This window comes from Mustelus asterias, chromosome 21, assembly GCF_964213995.1.
Source record: "Mustelus asterias chromosome 21, sMusAst1.hap1.1, whole genome shotgun sequence".
Taxonomy (NCBI): domain Eukaryota; kingdom Metazoa; phylum Chordata; class Chondrichthyes; order Carcharhiniformes; family Triakidae; genus Mustelus; species Mustelus asterias.
Window position 1 is genome coordinate 10,659,385 of NC_135821.1, and position 19,003 is coordinate 10,678,387.

At 50.2% G+C, this 19,003-nt stretch overlaps 1 protein-coding gene across 1 annotated transcript in view; it reads right to left on the bottom strand.

Annotated features, from left to right (window-relative positions):
- Positions 1-6: 6 nt before the first annotated feature.
- Positions 7-19,003, bottom strand: part of LOC144509105 (uncharacterized) — a 41,643-nt gene continuing 22,646 nt past the window's right edge. Inside the window, exons 2-4 of the mRNA XM_078237463.1 lie at positions 18,629-18,791; positions 6,116-7,460; positions 7-3,762 (exon numbers count right to left, since the gene is read on the bottom strand). Coding sequence (XP_078093589.1) covers positions 2,879-3,762; positions 6,116-6,539 — 1,308 coding nt within the window. The 5' untranslated portion in view covers positions 6,540-7,460; positions 18,629-18,791 and the 3' untranslated portion in view covers positions 7-2,878. The remainder of the gene's footprint in view (positions 3,763-6,115; positions 7,461-18,628; positions 18,792-19,003) is intronic.

The following is a 19,003-nucleotide window of genomic DNA, read 5'->3' on the forward strand; positions in this document are numbered from 1 at the left end:
GCGATAGAGATCTTGTTGTTGTAGACGGAAAGGTAGAAACTGGAGCTGGCAGCTTGTCAGGGACACAGTGCACATTGTCTCTGCTTATCACACTGTACGGATCATTGACAGAAAAAGTTACAAGACCCAAAGGAGACAAACTCCCACTGCTCAGAGGAACCCTGCGAAGAATTACCGCCACCTGCCTGACAAACCCGATCGTTTGAAAAATGAGACTCAAACTGAAGGAAAGCACATAATTAAATATCTTAAAATAAGAACAGGAAATGCTGGCAGCATCTGGAGAGAGAAACTGAGTGAATGCTTTGAGTCTGTCTGACATACTGGATGTTAACCCTCCACAGACGCTGCCAGACCTGCTGAGTTTATCCGGCATTTTCTGTTCTTATTTCAGATTTCCAGCGTCTGTGGTATTTTGCTTCTGTCCTTTTCTACAAACCTTGCTGACTAGGGCATGAATTTTGGCTATCTTTTGTCGCCAACGTTACCATTCAATTTTGCTATGTCAACTGTCACGGAGTAGTTGTGGCTTTTGGTCACTAGATGGCACTGTTCACTGTTGGCATAAATTGAAACAAGAACTCATTTTCGGCAATTTACAGCAGCGATGTCACCGCAACGCATCGGTGCTGGAAAAAAACATCCAAGTCAGTCATAGAGCGGCCCTTCAGCCCATCGTGCCTGCGCTGGCCATCAAACACCTATCCATTCTGCACCGGTGGCACAGTGGTTAGCACTGCTGCCTCACATTGCCAGGGACTTGGCTTCAATTCCAGGTCACTGTCTGCGTGGAGTTTGCACGTTCTCCCCCGTGTCTGCGTGGGTTTCCTCCGGGTGCTCCGGTTTCCTCCCACAGTTCAAAGATGTGTGGGTTAGGGGGATTGGCCATGCTAAATTTGCCTTAGTGTCAGGGGGACTAGCTGGGGTAAATGCGTGGGGTTACAGGAATAGGGCCTGGGTGGGATTGTGGTCGGTGCTGACTCGATGGGCCGAATGGCCTCCTTCTGCACGGTAGGGATTCTATCACTATGTTAATGCACTTTGGAAGGAGTAATTTGCCAAGTATTCAATGAATGGTAGGACACAAGGAAATTCTAAAGGGACCTTGGCGTGTTTGTCCACGGATCTCTGAAAGCGGGGAGGGCATGTCAGTAGGGTGGTGAAAAAGCCATATGGGACACTTGCCTTTATCAATCGAGGCATAGATTACAAAAGCAGGGAAGTCATGTTGGAGTTGGATAGAACTTTGGTGAGGCCACAGCTGGAGCACTGGGTGCAGTTCTGGTCGCCACGTTATAGGAAGAATGTGATTGCATTGGAGGAGGCGCAGAGGAGATTCACCAGGATGCCGCCTGGGACGGAACATTTAAGTTATGAAGAGAGGTTGGATAGGCTTGGGTTGTTTTCTCTGGAGCAGAGAAGACTGAGGGGGCGACCTGATTGAGGTGTTCAAGATTATGAGAGGCATGGACAGAGTGGATAAAGAGCATCTGGTCCCCTTAGTTGAAGGGTAGGTCATGAGGGGACATAGGTTCAAGGTGAGGGGCAGGAGGTTTAGCGGGGGGGGATGCGAGGGAAAACCTTTTTACCCAGAGGGTGGTGAGGGTCTGGAATGCGCTGCCTGGGAGGGTGGTGGAGGTGGGTTGCCTCACATCCTTCAAAAAGTACCTGGCACGCCATAACATTGAGGCCTACACTCTCTGGAATTTAGGAGAATGAGGGGAGATCAAATTGAGGTAAACACGATGATAAAAGGTGTGGATAAAGTAGACGTGGAGTGGATGCTTCCTCTTGTGGGGCATTCTGGGACGAGAGGTCATAGTCTTAGGATAAGGGGGAGCAAATTTAAAACAGAGTTGAGGAGAAACTATTTCTCCCAAAGGGTAGTGAACCTGTGGAATTCGTAGTGCGGTGGATGCTGGGACAGTGAGCAAATTTAAGGAGGAGTTAGGCAGATTATTAATTGGTAATGGGTTGAAGGGTTATGGGGAGAAGGCAGGAAAATGGGGATGAGGAGCCGATCAGCCATGATCGAATGGCGGAGCAGACTCGATGGGCCGAATGGCCTAATTCTGCTCCTATATCTTATGAAACTAAGGCTATGGGCCAAGTGCTGGCAGATGGGATTAGGTGGCAGTTCAGGTGTTTCTAATGTGTCGGTGCAGACTCGATGGGCCAAAGGGCCTCTTCTGCGCTGTATGATTCTATCCAGCAGATACTATCCTAGCCTGTCCGACCTTGCCTCAGAAGACAACCCGCCCACTCCTGGTATTAGTCTGGTGAACCTTCTCTGAACTGCTTCCAATGAATCTACACCCTTCCTTAAATGAGACGACCAACAGTGCACAACACTTCAAACACGTTACAGCAGCTGATGAGGTGGCAGAAACACCCCGCCAATCTGGGCATCGAATGCGGGCAGGATATTCGCCCAGTGTGATGGGACTTCCTCCCCCGTCAGCATCAACGCAGAGAATCACCCAGAACCATTCCGGCCTCTTTTCCCTCCCCTCACTTCCCAAGACATTGGCCTAAATCCTCCGCCCTCATCCGCTGGGATTTTCCAGTCCCGCTGAAAGTGAATGGAGGTAAGGCCGGAACCAAATTTTCCCTTCTCGCTGGCAACGGGTCCCGCCAAGGACGGGAGCGGAGAATCCCACCCGTTGAGACTGACGTCCAACTCTCAACGCAGTTCCGGGAATCTTCCGAGTGTTGGCCCTCACCCACTTGAGGCTCCTTGGAATTTGGGAATGGGTCTTAAAAGGGAGGATTTCAGGGTATTAGGTGTAAAGGCGGTAAGGAAAGATGTCTGCCGCCCTTAACGAAGAGATTCCATTAATAATAGTTAGTGGGCAATGAAGTTGAGAAGGTGGGGAACTTAAACCCGGATTTCATCCTCTTCATCTGCAAAGGCAAAGGCCTCAGTCTTCACTGGGCTGAAGGCCATCTCTTGCGCTGGGGACAGACACCTCTCCCTGTAGTCCTCTCTGTACCTCTCACCTCTCACCTCCTCACCGTCCGCTGGGACGCGTTGCCCCGACGTCGGGGAGTGCGCCCCCCAGCTCCCCGGTGCCCTCCTCTCCATCTCCTGGGCACCCGGCGTTCCCCGGTACTGTCCTGACCCGTAATGGCGGCCGAGGATGCGGTAGGTGGCGCTGTCCGTCGGCGGGCTGCCCTCTCGGCCGCCGGCTGCCTCCCGGTGGGTGAACAGCGGCTGGGAGCCCGTCCGGTGCTTGAAGCCGACCTCGGTGGAATCGGGGTAGCTTATGGCCCCGCCAAAATGCCGGAAGGAGTGCCTCTCCGCTGTAAAGTTCTGCGCCCCCCTCGAACCGTCCACATCTTCGGGGTGCAAGTCCATGCCTCCCTTGGGCTGGCAGGGCCCCGTTACCCCCACGGGCGGAGGGCTCTCCCTCAAAACCCCCGGCTGGCTACCCACACCCGCCAACTCCGGGTGAGCGTCACCATTTTGCCGGGGTCCCTTTGAATCCCCCTGGCCGAAATAACCTTCCAGATTGAATTTCACGGGGGACGCGGTCTGGCCCCCACTCCCGGGGGGCTCCTTCTCCATGACCCCCAGCACTTCAGCCATCAGGGAGGGTCCCAGGTCCAGGCTGAAGGACAGTAAGGAGTCTGTGCGTGGCAGCTCAAAGTCCGCCATGTCCGCGGTGCCCGCCGGCTGCTCCGGTTCACCCACCGTCACGTTCTCCTTCGGCTTATCCAACCTGGACCACCTCGGTAGGGTGCAGAATCCCGACTGCAATCCTGGACAAGAACAGGCAAGAGGTACAGTCAGGGGAAACATCTTGGAACTTCAAACATTTGCATATTTAAAGGGACAGTCAATCCAGCTGGCTCCCCTTAAGGGGCTAGCGTCTCTTCCCGTTGGGAAATTACACCAAACTGCGAGGACCAAGCAAGCTGGGAGTCTTTGCTCTCGAATAGGGAAGGCAGATGGATGACCCGATAGGGATGTTGTAAGATTGAGAGAGGGTTTTTGATAAGTTAGATGGAGAGAAAATCGGGCAGGATTTCAGCCGCCCCATGGCGTATTTTCCAGCGGCAGAGGCAACACGCCATTGGCCAACAGCAGGGTCTTCCAGTCCCGCTGATGTCTACAAGACCCTCCGCGGGGAACTGGAACTCCCGCCGGCGGAAAGCGCTGGAAAAGGTCAGCTCTTGTTTCTACTTGTTTTTGGAGGGGGGGGGAGACGGGGGGGGTAAGATGCTCTGCTGGAGAGTCAGTGCAGACTCGAAGGGCTGAATGGCCTCCTTATGCAGGGTAGGGATTCTATCACTGAGTGTTGGCTATCTTCAAAACTGACAAAATTCGGATGGGCCATGCTAAATTGCCATTGGGGGAGCACTGGTCATTTTGGAGAGGCAGTGGTGTAGTGGTATTATCACCGCACTAGTAATCTGGCAGACCCAGAATAAAGCTCTGGGGACCCGGGTTCGAATCCCACCACAGCAGATGGTGGAATTTGAATTCAATAGCCAACAAATCTGGAATTAAGAATCTACTGATGACCCATTGTTGATTGTCAGAAAAACCCATCTGGTTCCTTTAGGGAAGGAAATCTGCCGTCCTTACCCGGTCTGGCCTCCATGTGACTCCAGAGCCACAGCAATGTGGTTGATTCCCCTTAGTTCGAGGGCAATTAGGGATGGCCAGTAAATCTTGGCCCAGCCAGCGACACCCACATCCCATGGAAGAAATATTTTTTTTTAAACATTTAGGCCATTTTTCCACACAACAAGATCCCACGAATAGTTGGAAGACAAATCCCGAGTCCTTCGGGGGTTTTTTTTTAAAGTGGAAGGGTCCAGAACACTTTTGGAATTCCAAAAACTCTGCTACGTGTTCGCTGACATCCACCCAAAAGGAGTGATTGGACTTTAAGGTTAATCTTCCTCAGAGGACAAAATGGCCGCCAGTGTGGTACTGCAGCACCGGCCAAGCTCTGGAGCTCAAAAACCTAGCCCCTGAGGCAAGAGTGCAACCAATAGAGCCAATAACGGAAGGGGTGTAGGTGGTAGGGGGGAGAGAGAGAGGGAGGGAGGGAGAGGGGAGTGGGGGAGGGGAGAGAGGAAAGGAGGGAGCAGAGAGAAAGCAAGTGTAGAAGGGACAGGGGAGGGTAGATGGTAAGCGAGAGAGGGAGGAGGGAAGTGGGGAGAACTTATGAATTAAGAGCAGGTCACTTGGCCCCTCGAGTCTGCTCCGCCGTTCAATAAGATCACGGCTGATGTGACTGTAATCTCAATCCCACATTCCCGCCCACCCCGGTAACCTCCCCCACCCCTTGTTAATCCAGAATCTATCTAGAATTCCTACAGCACAGGAGGAGGACATTCAGGCCATCAAATCTGCACCGACACTCTCTGATAGAGTATCTCACCCTATCCCCTTAACCCCCACATTTAGCATGGCTAATCCACCTGCGCATCTTTGGACACTAAGGGGCAATTTACCATGGCCAATCCACCTAACCTGCACATCTTTGGACGCTAAGGGACAATTTAGCATGGCCAATCCACCTAACCCGCACATCTTCTTTCCCTAAGAAGGACAGAACAAACAAAGAACAAAGAAAATTACAGCACAGGAAAAGACCCTTCGGCCCTCCAAGCCTGCACCGACCATGCTGCCCGTCTGAACTAAAACCCCCTCCCCTTCTGGGGACCATATCCCTCTATTCCCATCCTATTCAGGTATTTGTCCAGCCACCCCTTAAAAGTCACAATGAGTGCGAGAAAGGATAGAGAAAAGAGAGGGTAGAAGGAGAAAGTAAAGGTAGAGGAAAAGAGAGAGTAGAAAACAGAAAGGGATAGAGGGAAAGAGGGAGAGAGAGAGGATAGAGGGAAGAGAGAGAGAGAGAGAGGGGATAAAGGGAGAGAGAGGAAGAGAGGATAGAGGGAGCGAGAGAGGGTAGAGGGAGAGGGAGGGTAGAGAGAGAGAGGATAGAGGGAAGAGAGAGAGACAGGATAAAGGAAGAGAGAGAGAGGAAGAGAGGATAGAGGGAGCGAGAGAGGATAGAGGGAGAGGGAGGGTAGAGAGAGAGAGAGGGGGGACTGGGCAGGGGAAGAGAGGAATATTGAGGATTTAAATTGAATTTACCGTACGATCCATCCATCACGTCTGGACTTGACATCACGCTTTTGAAGTTGAACCGTTCCACGGACCCGTTCTTCGTCTCCAACAGATGCGGCAGAGAGACGGCGTTCTTGATAATGGGGGAGACCGCCGGAGGGGGCGACATTTCCCGGCTGCTGTTGCGGCTCCTCATCTGCGGTTTCCTGACATTCCTCAGCGCGCGGACGAGAGGGTTGGCCTTGGCACTCTCGCGCGCCTTCTCCCCGCCATGATCGCTGAGGAAAGAGGTGTCACCAAACACATCGCCCCCCCGGCCTACGTGCATGGTGTGGCGGAAATCTCCCAGCGGAGAGCTGATCATGTCCGTGGTGAGCTCAGACTTGAACCTCCGCTTGCTGTGGGAGTTGGAGACCAGGTTCTTGAAGACGGGCAACTTTCCCAGACTCATTTTCCAATCCCTTCCCCCGTGTGTCCCTTCAACTTTATCGACTGAGCAACTGCGCGCCAGGGCAGGAGACCGACAGAGTTTGTCGCACAACACACAGCCTTGTCTAAGGCCCAAGGCATCAGCACAACTTGAGGAACCAAACAGAGGAACTGCAACTTAAACTTAGCATTAATTAATTTCCCTGAAATCCTTTGGCTGCAAAAATAGTCCAAAAAAAATCTCAAATCATTTGTAGTGCTGAGTTTAAAAAATAAAGAATTAATTTTACGCTATTGAGGATTTGAGGCCTGATATTGTGCAAGTAGGGAGATCACACATGATCAGTTTGGAGAATAGTTTCGTTCCAAAGTGTCTTTCTATCAATAAAGCAATTGTCGGGGGGATCAATCTTTTCCTCTCTCCAATCTTCAGCCAATTTCAGGTGCTAAATTTGGGACTCGGGCCTAGTGTTTCCGTGGCAACGCTCCTAAATTGTGCTAAATCTGAGGCTCGGGCCTAGTGTTTCCGTGGCAACACTCCTAAATCGAGTTCTGTAGGTAAGAAGGTGCGGCCTATAGTGGTTCTTGGACGAGGCGTCAAGCAAATGGTCCCTTATCTGAGCCTCCTGTCGATTTAAGAAAAATAATTCGACTTTGGTTTTTGTTCTCCCCCCTACCCCGGAAGCCAAATCACTGCCTCGGATTGTTCAGCATGGCCCAATTTCCTGGGAGCCGGGACCTGGACAGGAACTGCAAAGAGTCACGTTTCATTCCTCAGGTGTCAGGGTCTGCCACGGTGGAGATGGAGATGAGCTCAAAGTTGCAGCCGGTTTAAGCTCCCTGCGTGCCGCCGATCCCCTCCCCCCCTCCTGCTGGATGCTAAAGACCAACCGAAGAGTCAAGTCTCTGGACAACTCCAAGTTTCGACTTCAAGGTGCCCTGTCTGGAGACAAAACAGAAAACACGGACTCAGTATCAATTCCAAGTATTGCATGTTGCAGCTTTATAGGGCCTTAGTTAGGCCGCACTTGGAATCTAGTGTTCAATTCTGGTCGCCACACTACCAGAAGGATGTGGAGGCTTTGGAGAGGGTACAGAAAAGATTTACCAGGATATTGCCTGGTATGGAGGGCATTAACTATGAGGAGAGGTTGGAGAAACTTGGTTTGTTCTCATTGGAACGATGGAGGTTGACCTGATAGAAGTCTATAAGATTATGAGGGGCATGGACAGAGTGGATAGTCAGAAGCTTTTTCCCAGGGTGGAAGTGTCGATTACTAGGGGGCATAGGTTTAAGGTGCGAGGGGCAAGGCTTAAAGGAGATGTACGAGGCAAGTTTTTTTACACAGTGGGTGGTGGGTGCCTGGAACTCATTACCGGGGGAGGTAGTGGAAGCAGATACGGTAGTGATTTTTAAGGGGCGTCTTGACAAGTACATGAATAGGATAGGAATAGAGGGATATGGTCCCCGGAAAGGTAGGGGGTTTTAGTTCAGGTGGGCAGTGTGGTCAGTGCAGGCTTGGAGGGCCGAAGGACCTGTTCCTGCGCTGTAATTTTCTTTGTTTAAAAGGCAGAAAATTGAACACAGTGATCTCTGGTGCGTTAAATAACTGAATTTCTCAAAGCAAATATTTATGCTCGCTTGAGGTAATATATATTCATTCACAGGGACCGAATCTCTGCAAACGAAAGGTACATGTCCAAACTTTGCATCTTTTTTGGATTAGCTGGGGAACTTTCCACATGGCAATGCCTTGGCCAGAGATGACATGCCAACCAATCAGCACCCTTTTTCTCCTATAGCACAATTTGATGCGACTGTTTGAAATTTGGCATTCCTGCATTTGTCCTGATGAGTGCAAGATGCAAAACTTCAACATGGCTCTTTTCAGCGATATTCAAAGCAAAACTCTTTCTTGTCTTAAAAGTTTTCGTGCCCATTTGAAGGAGATGAATAAGTTCAGCTGCTCAATGTCTGAATACACGTCATGAGGGGTTTCCCAACCTGCCTCTTTAGTGTCAGAACTTTTGCATTTCAATAGCACCTTTCACAACCTCAGAATGTCCCAAAATGCTCAACACTCAGTCAGGTATTTTTAAGGTGCAGCCACTGTTATAACTGGAGGAATCGTGGGGCGCTGTGTTCTACAGATTTTGTTATCGGCAATGTCTCAATTTACGCACAGCAAACTCCCACAAACAGGAAGGAGGCAATTCATCAGTTTCAGGGATAAAAATTTGTCCAACACTCTGGGCAGAGTTACTAACCCTCACACTGCTGACTCCCCCTCCCCCCCCACACCTCCCCCTCCCCCCACACACTGCACACTCCCCACCATATCTCTCCCCCCACTCCTCCCCGCCCCCCCACACTGCTCACTCCCCCTCCCCCCACACACTGCCCACTCCCCGCCTTATCTCTCCCCCCATCCCTCCCCGCTCCCCCCCCACCACACTGCTCACTCCCCCTCCCCCCCACACCTCCCCCTCCTCCCACACACTGCCCACTCCCCCTCCCCGCCTTCTCTCTCCCCCTCGCCCCCTACTCCCCCCACACCAGCCACTCCCCCTCCCCCCCACTCTCCCACATCACCCACTCCCCCCTCTCACACCGCCCCTTCCACCCCCCCCAGTCCTGCCCACACCCCCCACCCCCCCCGCCACCCTTGCCCACTCCCCCCTCCAACACTATCCCCTGCCTCTGCTCCACCAACCACACCCACACCCTCCCCCGCCTCCACACACAGCGACCTGGAGATTGACCTTCACCGCCCCCACTGGAGACTCCAGGCCAGTCCTGGAGGGGTTTGGCAACACTGGATACCGGCCGGGGATGGGGGCAGGGGGGGGAGGGGGGGTGTGAAATAAACCGTGACCCAGGGTGAACTCGTCAAAGCCACAAATATTAATCACCAGCCCAGCCAAACTCTGGCGGTTGGTGAGATCATGGGAATAAAGTGGGGTGTGCTGTAGTCCTGTCAGGAACTCCAATTGAATTTTATTGCCTCACGCACCACCTCAGACAAGATAAGTCTTTCCAGATGAGAACATGCTCCCAAACTGCTCTAAAACAGAGCTGGGGACAGGGGGGGGGGGGAGGGGGTGAATCACAGGCAGCCGGAATGTGCGTGCCTGGAGGGCCTGAGAAATGAGGTCATACAGTCTGGCAGTTGACCTTTGAACCCTGATGGATATCAACTTCCATCCTACACCAGGCCGCGTGGAATCCCCCTCCCGTGTACAGCAAGCCTCACCTCGAGTGTGTTTCAGAAGAGTGGCTAGTTTTAAACTCGCTTGGCAATTCTCCTCTCCAATTCTTAAACAGGCATGGTGATGGGCAAAAGGTTCCCCCCCCACCCCCCACCGCCGTGTCTGCGTGGGTTTCCTCCGGGTGCTCCGGTTTCCTCCCGCACTCCAAGGACGTGCAGGTTAGGTGGATAGGCCGTGCTAAATTGCTCCTTAGTGACCAAAGATGTCCAGGTTAGGTGGATTGGCCATGCTAAATTGCCCCTTATGTCCAAAGATGTGTAGGTTAGGGGGATTGGCCATGCTAAATTGCCCCTTAGTGACCAAAGATGTCCAGGTTAGGTGGATTGGCCATGCTAAATTGCCCCTTATGTCCAAAGATGTGCAAGTTAGAGGGATTGGCCATGCTAAATTCCCCTTTGTGACCAAAGATGTCCAGGTTAGGTGGATTGGCCATGGTGGAATGTGTGGGGTTATTGGGGAGAGGGCTTGGGTACGATACTGTGTCAGAAGGTTGGTGCAGACCTGATGGGCCGAATGGCCTCATTCTGCACTGTAGGAATCATAGAAACCCTACAGTACAGAAAGAGGCCATTCGGCCCATCGAGTCTGCACCGACCACACTCCCACCCAGGCCCCACACCCATCCACCTACATATTTACCCGCTAATCCCTCTAACCTACACATCTCAGGACACTAAGGGGCAATTTTAGCATGGCCAATCAACCTAACCCGCACATCTTTGGACTGTGGGAGGAAACCGGAGCACCCGGAGGAAACCCACGCAGACACGAGGAGAATGTGCAAACTCCACACAGACAGTGACCCAAGCCGGGAATCGAACCCAGGTCCCTGGAGCTGTGAAGCAGCAGCGCTAACCACTGTGCTACCGTGCCACCTAGGAATGTTTGACTCTCCTTGCTGGGCGAGAGCTTACATTGGGGGCATTGTTCAGACCTGGGTGGATCGGGAGAATGGGGGAATTATTTTAAACCCATGTTTCCCAATGGCTAACAGACAGGGCCAGATTGACCATCCACATGACAGGCCGCTCGATTTCACAGAGCCATAACAGCACAGGAGGAGGCCATTCGGCCCCTCAATCCCGTGCCAGCCCTCTGTGGAGCAACCCTAATCAATCCCACTCTCCTGCTCTTTCCCCACTGCCTTCTTGAGTTCATTTCCCATCCAATTTCCTTCGGATTGATCTTCCCCGCTTCCACCAACCTTGGAGACAACGGGTTCCAGGTGATTGCCACAACTTTTTGAACATTGGCCCTATTCTCTCCCCACAGGTGCCGTCAGACCTGCTGAGATTTTCCAGCATTTTCTGTTTTTGTTTCCAATTCCAGCATCCACAGTGTTTTGTCTTTATATCAGAACAGGTTTGCATATTTATATAGCGCCTGACACCTCAACATGCTCCAACTGATGAGTTACGCTTGATTATTCCAACGCACCCCCACGTATTACCCTCTGTGAGCGCGAGATCATCAGAAATCCCGCGTCCTTCCCCACCCATCGAGCAACGCCTCGATTTTAAAATTCTCCTCCTCATTTTCAAATCCCTCCACCTCTCCCTGCCTCTGTGACCTCCTCGGAAACATCTGGGTGCCTCCAATTCCAGCCTCCCAGATCTTGACAGTTCCGCTGTTGGTGACCATGACTTCAATGGGCCCCAGGTGCCGGCATACACGCCACCTCACCCAACCCCAACCCCGCTCCCCCAGCTTTCCTCTCAATAGAAACTGAAGTGGCAATAAAGGAGATATTCCTGATAGCTAATGGTATAGAATCCCTGCAGTGCAGAATGAAGCCATTCGGCCCATCGAGTCTGCACCGTCCACAATCCCACCCAGGCCCTATCCCCACAGCCCCATGCATTTACCCCAGCTAGTCCCCCTGACACTAAGGGGCAATTTAGCACGGCCAATCCACCTGACCTGCACGTCTTTCGGACTGTGGGAAGAAACCGGAGCACCCGGAGGAAACCCACGCAGACACAGGGAGAAACGTGCAGACTCCGCACAGACAGTGACCCAAGCTGGGAATTGAATCCAGGTCCCTGGCGCTGTGAGGCAGCAGTGCTAACCACTGTGCCACCGTGCCCAGGGGGCCATGGATTAAAGATTCTGGGCAAGTGACGCAAGAGGGAGTGCGAGGAAGAACCTCTTTACGGATCGACTGGCAATGACCTGGAACTCGTTATCTCCAAGGGCAGCGAGAGCCCGGAAGATCATTAATTTTCAAAGAAAATTGGATGGGAATGTAAACTTTTCTATTTTAGCAATCTTGTTCTTCCTTGTGTTAGGCTGGGATATGACAGCATACTTTCCAAATGCAGAGGATTTAACAATCAAAGCCAAAATCCGTCTTTGGAACTAACGGACGCCTGGATATGCATTCAACAAGTGTCCCGAGCAGCGATTGCCAACATGGGTTTCTGCTGGGTTTTTTTATAATTCCAAAGATGTGGAGGTCAGGTGGATTGGCCATGCTAAATTGCCCGCTAGTGTCCAAAGATGTGTAGGTTAGGTGGATTGGCCTTGCTAAATTGCCCCCGAGTGTCCAAAGATGTGCAGGTTAGGTGGATTGGCCATGCTAAATTGCCCCTTAGTGACAAAGATGTGCAGGTTAGGTGGATTGGTCATGCTAAATTGCTCTTTCATGTTCAAAGATGTGCAGGTTAGGTGGATTGGCCATGCTAAATTGCCCCTTAGTGTCCAAAGATGTGCAGGTTAGGTGGATTGGCCATGCTAAATTGCCCCTTAGTGTCCAAAGATGTGCAGGTTAGGTGGATTGGCCATGCTAAATTGCCCCTTAGTGTCCCAAGATGTGTAGGTTAGGGGATTAGCGGGGTAAATATGTGGAGTCACAGGGATGGGGCCTGGGTAAGATTTAAAAAACAGTGGGTAGGTGCGGACTCGATAGGCTGAATGGCCTCCTCCTGTACTGTAGGGATTCTAGGATTCTATGAATCGAAAAACTGTCCAAACCATTACTGTGGGGACTACGCACTTGCCAAGTTCTGTATTTTTGCTGCTATTTATATCAGGCCTGTCATTTAGGAAAATGTCTCACAAGGTTGCACCCAGGGGTAAAATTACTGCAATCTTAGCATTTAGTTCAGTGCTCTGGTACACAAGTGAAATGTCTAGAAAACTGGCTGGGTCAGGGATGTTGACGTTTCATTGGGACCTGTCAGCTATCTGTGGGATTAAAAGTCAATTACAAGTTTGTGGACCTTTATTTATGTCTGTTCCACTCCTCAGCATGTCAAGTCATGTTCCCAATGACTCACGTGCCCCCTCCCTCTCTCCCCCCCATCCCCAACCATATGCTCTGACTCACCCTGGCTGCTGGCAAAACCTCAATTTTAAAATTCTCATCCTTATTTTCAAATCCCTCCAATGGCCTGTCTTTGTGATCCCCTACAATCCCAACAATTGGGTCAAAATCCTGGAACTCCCTCCCTAACAGTGCTGTGGGTGCACCGACACCTCAGGGACTCAGGTCAGCAAGGAGGCGGAGTGGTTAGCATTGCTGCCTCAACCTGGTGTTGAGAAACTTCTTACTGTGCTTACCCCAGTCCAACGCCGGCATCTCCACATCATGCCTCACCGCGCCAGGGACCCGGGTTCAATTCCAGCCTCGGGTCACTGTCTGTGTGGAGTCTGCACGTTCTCCCCGTGTCTGCGTGGGTTTCCTCCGGGTGCTCCGGTTTCCTCCCACTGTCCAAGACATGCTGGTTAGGGTGCATTGACCGTGCTAAATTCTCCCTCAATGCACCCGAGTGTGACGACTAGGGGATTTTCACAGTAACTTCATTGCAGTGTTAATGTACTCGTGACACTAATAAATAAACTTTTTAAAAAAAGCTTTTTCCTTCATCACAATCACACCCATACCCTTCATTTTGGAGGATGGTTGGGGCTTTAACCAGCCAGCGTTGCCTCTGCTGTTCCACTGTCGATCCACCAGGAGGCAAAATAGAGCAGCGAAGGAAAAGACCACCTGGCCACAGCCCCCCCAAACCTTGCACAGTGTCCTTCCCCATCAAGGGAGCTAGCGTCTCACACGCAGCCCAGCAAGGAGGAATTGTGCAAATACAACTCAAAACTGGGATTTTGGACTTCTGACACTGAAGTCTAGTCTAAGTTGTAATGCAGCAAACTAATCCTCCACATTGTCGAGTGGTGTTATCGCTAGACTTAATCCAGAAACTCAGCTAATGTTCTGGGGACCCAGGTTCGAATCCCGCCGCAGCAGATGGTGGAATTAAAATTCAATGAATAGAAATTTGGCATTAGAAATATTCTGATGTCCATGAGACTATTATCAATTGTTGTAAAAACTCAACTGGTTTACCAATGTCCCTTTAGGGAAGGAAATCTGCCGTCCTTACCTGGTCTGGCCTACATATGACTCCAGAGCCACAGCAATGGGGTTGACTTCCCTCTGAAATGGAGCTCAGTCCATCACGCAAACCAGCCTCCCATCCATTGACTCTGTCTACACTTCCTGCTGCCTCGGCAAAGCAGCCAGCATAATTAAGGACCCCACGCACCCCAGACATTCTCTCTTCCACCTTCTTCCATCGGGAAAAAGATACAAAATTCTGAAGTCATGTACCAATCGACTCAAGAACAGCTTCTTCCCTGCTGCTGTCAGACTTTTAAATGGACCTATCTCATATTAAGTTGATCTTTCTCTACACCCTAGCTATGACTGTAACACTACATTCTGCACTCTCTTGTTTCCTTCTCTATGAACGGTATGCTTTGTCTGTATAGCGCGCAAGAAACAATACTTCTCACTGTATGTTAATGCATGTGACAATAATAAATCAGATCAAATCAAATCAAAGTGACCTTGCGAGCCACTCAGTTCAAAGGCGACTAGGGATGGGCAATAAATGCTGGCCAGCCAGCGACACCCACATCCCACGGATGAATGGGTAGCACAGTGGTTAGCACTGCTGCATCACAGCGCCAGAAACCCGGGTTTAAATCCCAGCTTGGGTCACTGTCTGTGCGGAGTCTGCACGTTCTCCCCGTGTCTGCGTGGGTTTCCTCCGGGTGCTCCAGATTCCTCCCAGAGTCCGAATGACATGCTGGTTAAGGGTGCATTGGCTGTGCTAAATTCTCCCTCAGTGTACCCGAACAGGCGCCGGAGTGTGGCGACTAGGGGATTTTCACAGTAACTTCATTGCGGTGTTAATGTAAGTCTCATTGTGACACTAATAAATAAACTTAAACTGAATTAAAAAGAATTAAAACTCCCCAACACGGCGCAGACAGTGAGTCTCACCGACATCCAATACACAGAATGTAAACTCCTAATTCATTCATGTCCCCAAGAGACACGAGTCCTCACACTCAGACTCTGAACATCAGTCTTCTGCCTGGGGTTCGCTAGTTAATTGGATATGACATTTGTTCACAATTAACCACTGGGCAGAACCTTTCACTTTGAGTTAACTTACTGATCGCTACATTAGAAATCTACAATAATTAACTCTCACCATGCATTCATAGATGGGCGGGGTCCAGGCATGTCTTTTTCAATTCATTTACGGGATATGGACGTTGCTGGGTAAACCAAGATTTATTATCCATCCCTAATTGCCCCTTGAGAAGGTGGTGGTGAGCCGCCTCCTTGAGCCTCTGCAGTCCCTGAGGTGTAGGTACACCCACTGTGCTGTTGGGGAGGGAATTGCAAAATTTTGACCCAGCGACAATAAAGGAACGGCCGATTATATTTCCAAGTCAGGATGGCGAGTGGCTTGGAGGGGAACTTGCAGGTGGTGGTGTTCCCCATGTCTCTGCTGCCCTTGTCCTTCTAGATGGAAGTGGTCGTGGGTTTGGAAGGTACAGCCTAAGGAACCTTGGTGAGTTCCTGCAGTGCATCTTCTAGATGGTACACATGGCTGCCACTGTTCAGCAGTGGTGGAGGGATTGAATGTTTGTGGAAGGGGTAGCAAACAAGTGGGCTGCTTTGTCCTGGTTGGTGTCAAGTTTCTTGAGTGTTGTTGGAGCCGCACTCATTCAGGCAAGTGGAGAATGGCTATAAGGGGCTAGGAATCCTGGAGTAACTCACCTCCTGACTCCCCAAAGCCTATCCACCATCTACAAGGCACAAGTCAAGAGTGTTTTGGAATTCTCCCCACTCGCCTGGATGGGTGCAGCTCCAACAACACTCAAGAAGCTCAACACCGTCCAGGACAAAGCAGCCACCTTGTTTGGCACCTCTTCCACCATCTCAAAATTAATTCCCTCCACCACCAACACACAGTGGCAGCCCACCTTCAAGATGCACCTCAGCAACTCACCAAGGCTCCTTCGACAGCACCTTCCAAACCCATGACCTCAACCATCTAGAAGGACAAGAGCAGGAGGGACATGGGGACACCACCACTTGGAGGTTCCCCCTCCAGGCCCCACTACATCCCGACTTGGAAATATAATCGGCCGTTCCTTCACTGTGGCTGGGTCAAAGTCCTGGAACTCCCTCCCTAACAGCACTGTGGGTGTACCTACACCTCAGGGACTGCAGCGGGTTCAAGGCGGCGGCTCACCACCACCTTCTCAAGGGGCAATTAGGGATGGACAATAAGTGTTGGCCTAGCCAGCGAGGCCCACACCTGGTGAAGAAATTAAAAAAACAGCTCAGCAAGTAATCGTCATTTGCACAAACAGCCTGTGCGAAAATAAATGAACGAATCTCGCCGCATTCAAGATTTAAGGATTATTTCTGAACAACTTGCATTTATATAACACATTAACATGCCAACCCACTTTGCAGGCAATGAATTACAGTCACGGTTGAATTGTAGGAAGCCCATTTGTGCACAGCAAGATCCCACATCCAGCAATGTGACAATAATTTTAATAATGTCGCTTGATGGGACAAACATTGGCCTGGCCAAGGCAGGAGTGCGAACTCCGCTCCAAAACGCCGCCACAAGAGATTCCATTCAGGGCAGACAAGGGTCCCCTGTCCACATCTCACCTTTTGTACGCTGGACACCTTTGACAGTGCAGCACTCCCTCAGCACTGCACTGGAGTGTCACGCTATCTATATTCATCCAAGGCTTTGGAATGGGAATAAAACACTCAACGCTCTGCATGAGAAGCCAGATACCATCTGAGCCAACGTTAACACTTACATCTTCCAATAAGCAACTGAGGTGACTACGGGGCTCAGATCTAACTGTAGAGAGAGTTATTAGTGATAATTGGAACTATATTGCCAACAGTTGAATCATAGAATCCATACGGTGTCACAACACCAGGGACCCAGGTTCAATTCCAATCTTGGGTGACTGCTTGTAGTTTGCAAGTTCACCCCGTGTCTGCGTGGGTTTCCTCCGGGTGCTCCGGTTTCCTCCCACACTCCAAAGATGTGCAGGTTAGGTGGATTGGCCGTGCTAAATTGCCCCTTAACGTCCCAAGATATATAGGTTAGATGGATTGGCCATGGTAAATTGCTCCTTAATGTCCCAAGACGTGTAGATTAGGGAGATTAATGGGGCAAATACTTGTGATTATGCAGATAGGGCCTGGGTGCAGGTGGAGAGTCGGTATAGACTCAATGGACCAAATGGCTTCCTTCTGCGCTGTATGGATTCTATGATTCACTGTTGCTGGGTCAAATTCCTGGAACTCGCTCCCTAACAGCACTGTGGGTGTACCTACACATCAGGGACTGCAGCAGTTCAAGGTGGCGGCTCACCACCACCTTCCCAAGGGGCAATTAGGGATGGGCAATGAATACTGGGCCTAGCCAGCGAGGTCCATGTCCCCTGAGTGAATAACAAAATTACACCAGGGGTTGTGACGCCCGGATTAAGCGAACCCTTTCCAAAATCACCAACAGCTATTCGTTAATCCAGTCCAAAGGGGAGTTAATACTTTCCAAATGACAATGTAACCAACCCTCCCCTCCCTCCCACCCCCCCCAACAAAAAAAAACAGGCTGTCAGGAAGAATTTACTCTTCCAGCTCAAAGCAAATGGGACAAACTGATCTTTGAGAAAAACTGTCACTGAGCACAACGGTGCGGCAGGGACATGTGAAACAATTTTATAATTTAAAAAAAGGACAATCAAACAACGATGGTTGTTTCAAAGAGGGAGGCGCCCGTTTAATCATCGTGAGGGAGGGCGTAAAAATAAAAGTAATGAATCTGAAAAGTTAGGAGAAAGTTTGGATCCTGTGTTTAAAAGCATCCATTCATTTCTGAATCGCAGATTGTGGTCAACCCCTGTTGGAGGGACGCAAAAAAAACCACAAAGGCAAATCATCTCCAGTTTTTGCTTAGAAGTTTCAAGGGGGGAGAAAAACTAAAATGTTTTAAAGGCAGGAAGAGTTGGAACTGCATGAAATTGTGATGTTTGAACAAACAGGTCGGTTTAATTTGCAGCATCCGCTCTGATGTGGGGGTCCCAGTCTGGTTTTCCTAATAATAGGAATTTGCTCCCATGAACAAAGTGGAATGGATCAAGGATAGAATGACAGAGTGGAGGCTGAAATTGCAAACTCTCATTCCAGGGATTTTTAAAAAGCTGCTTTTAATACATCGATTGATGAGAAATAGTGCAGTTGTTAGAAGGACAATGATTGTATCTGTATCTGTTCAAACAACTCTATTTATTGCCGCAACATTGCAAAATTTCCTGTTTTCAAATATAGCATAAAACAAACTTTTAACCAACTTTCAAAAACTTTAAAAAAATATATATCTCAAGCATGTTTTAAAACTCCGCTCGTTTTTTTCACCCTGGGCAAACTGCTGTCAGAATATTGTTAGCACAAAAATATTCACAAAATAATTTTTATATTGTGATGAGTAATTTTCTTACCTCTAAATCCGGCACAGCCTGTTTTAACTCTGGCAAACTGTTGCAATAAGTTTGCAGTGTCGCTGTCCTCTGTCTCCCTGCCGGTCTCCAATTCCACTTTCCCCCCTCTTTACGAGATTCCTCTCCTTTTCCCGCACCAGAACCTTTCTCGATTTGACGTTTACTGCACCAGGGAGGGGAGGGAACGTCAGATCAAAGCTTGATGGGCAGCGCTTCTACCCAACCAGAAAGGATCGGGGTGGATCTTAACCCTCCACTGTGACTTATGAAGGTCTGTCACACAGTTCACAGTATTGTAACGGGGCAGGAAGAGGCCATTCGGCCCATCGAGTCTGCACAGATTCTCTGACACAACGTCATACCCAGGCCCTATCC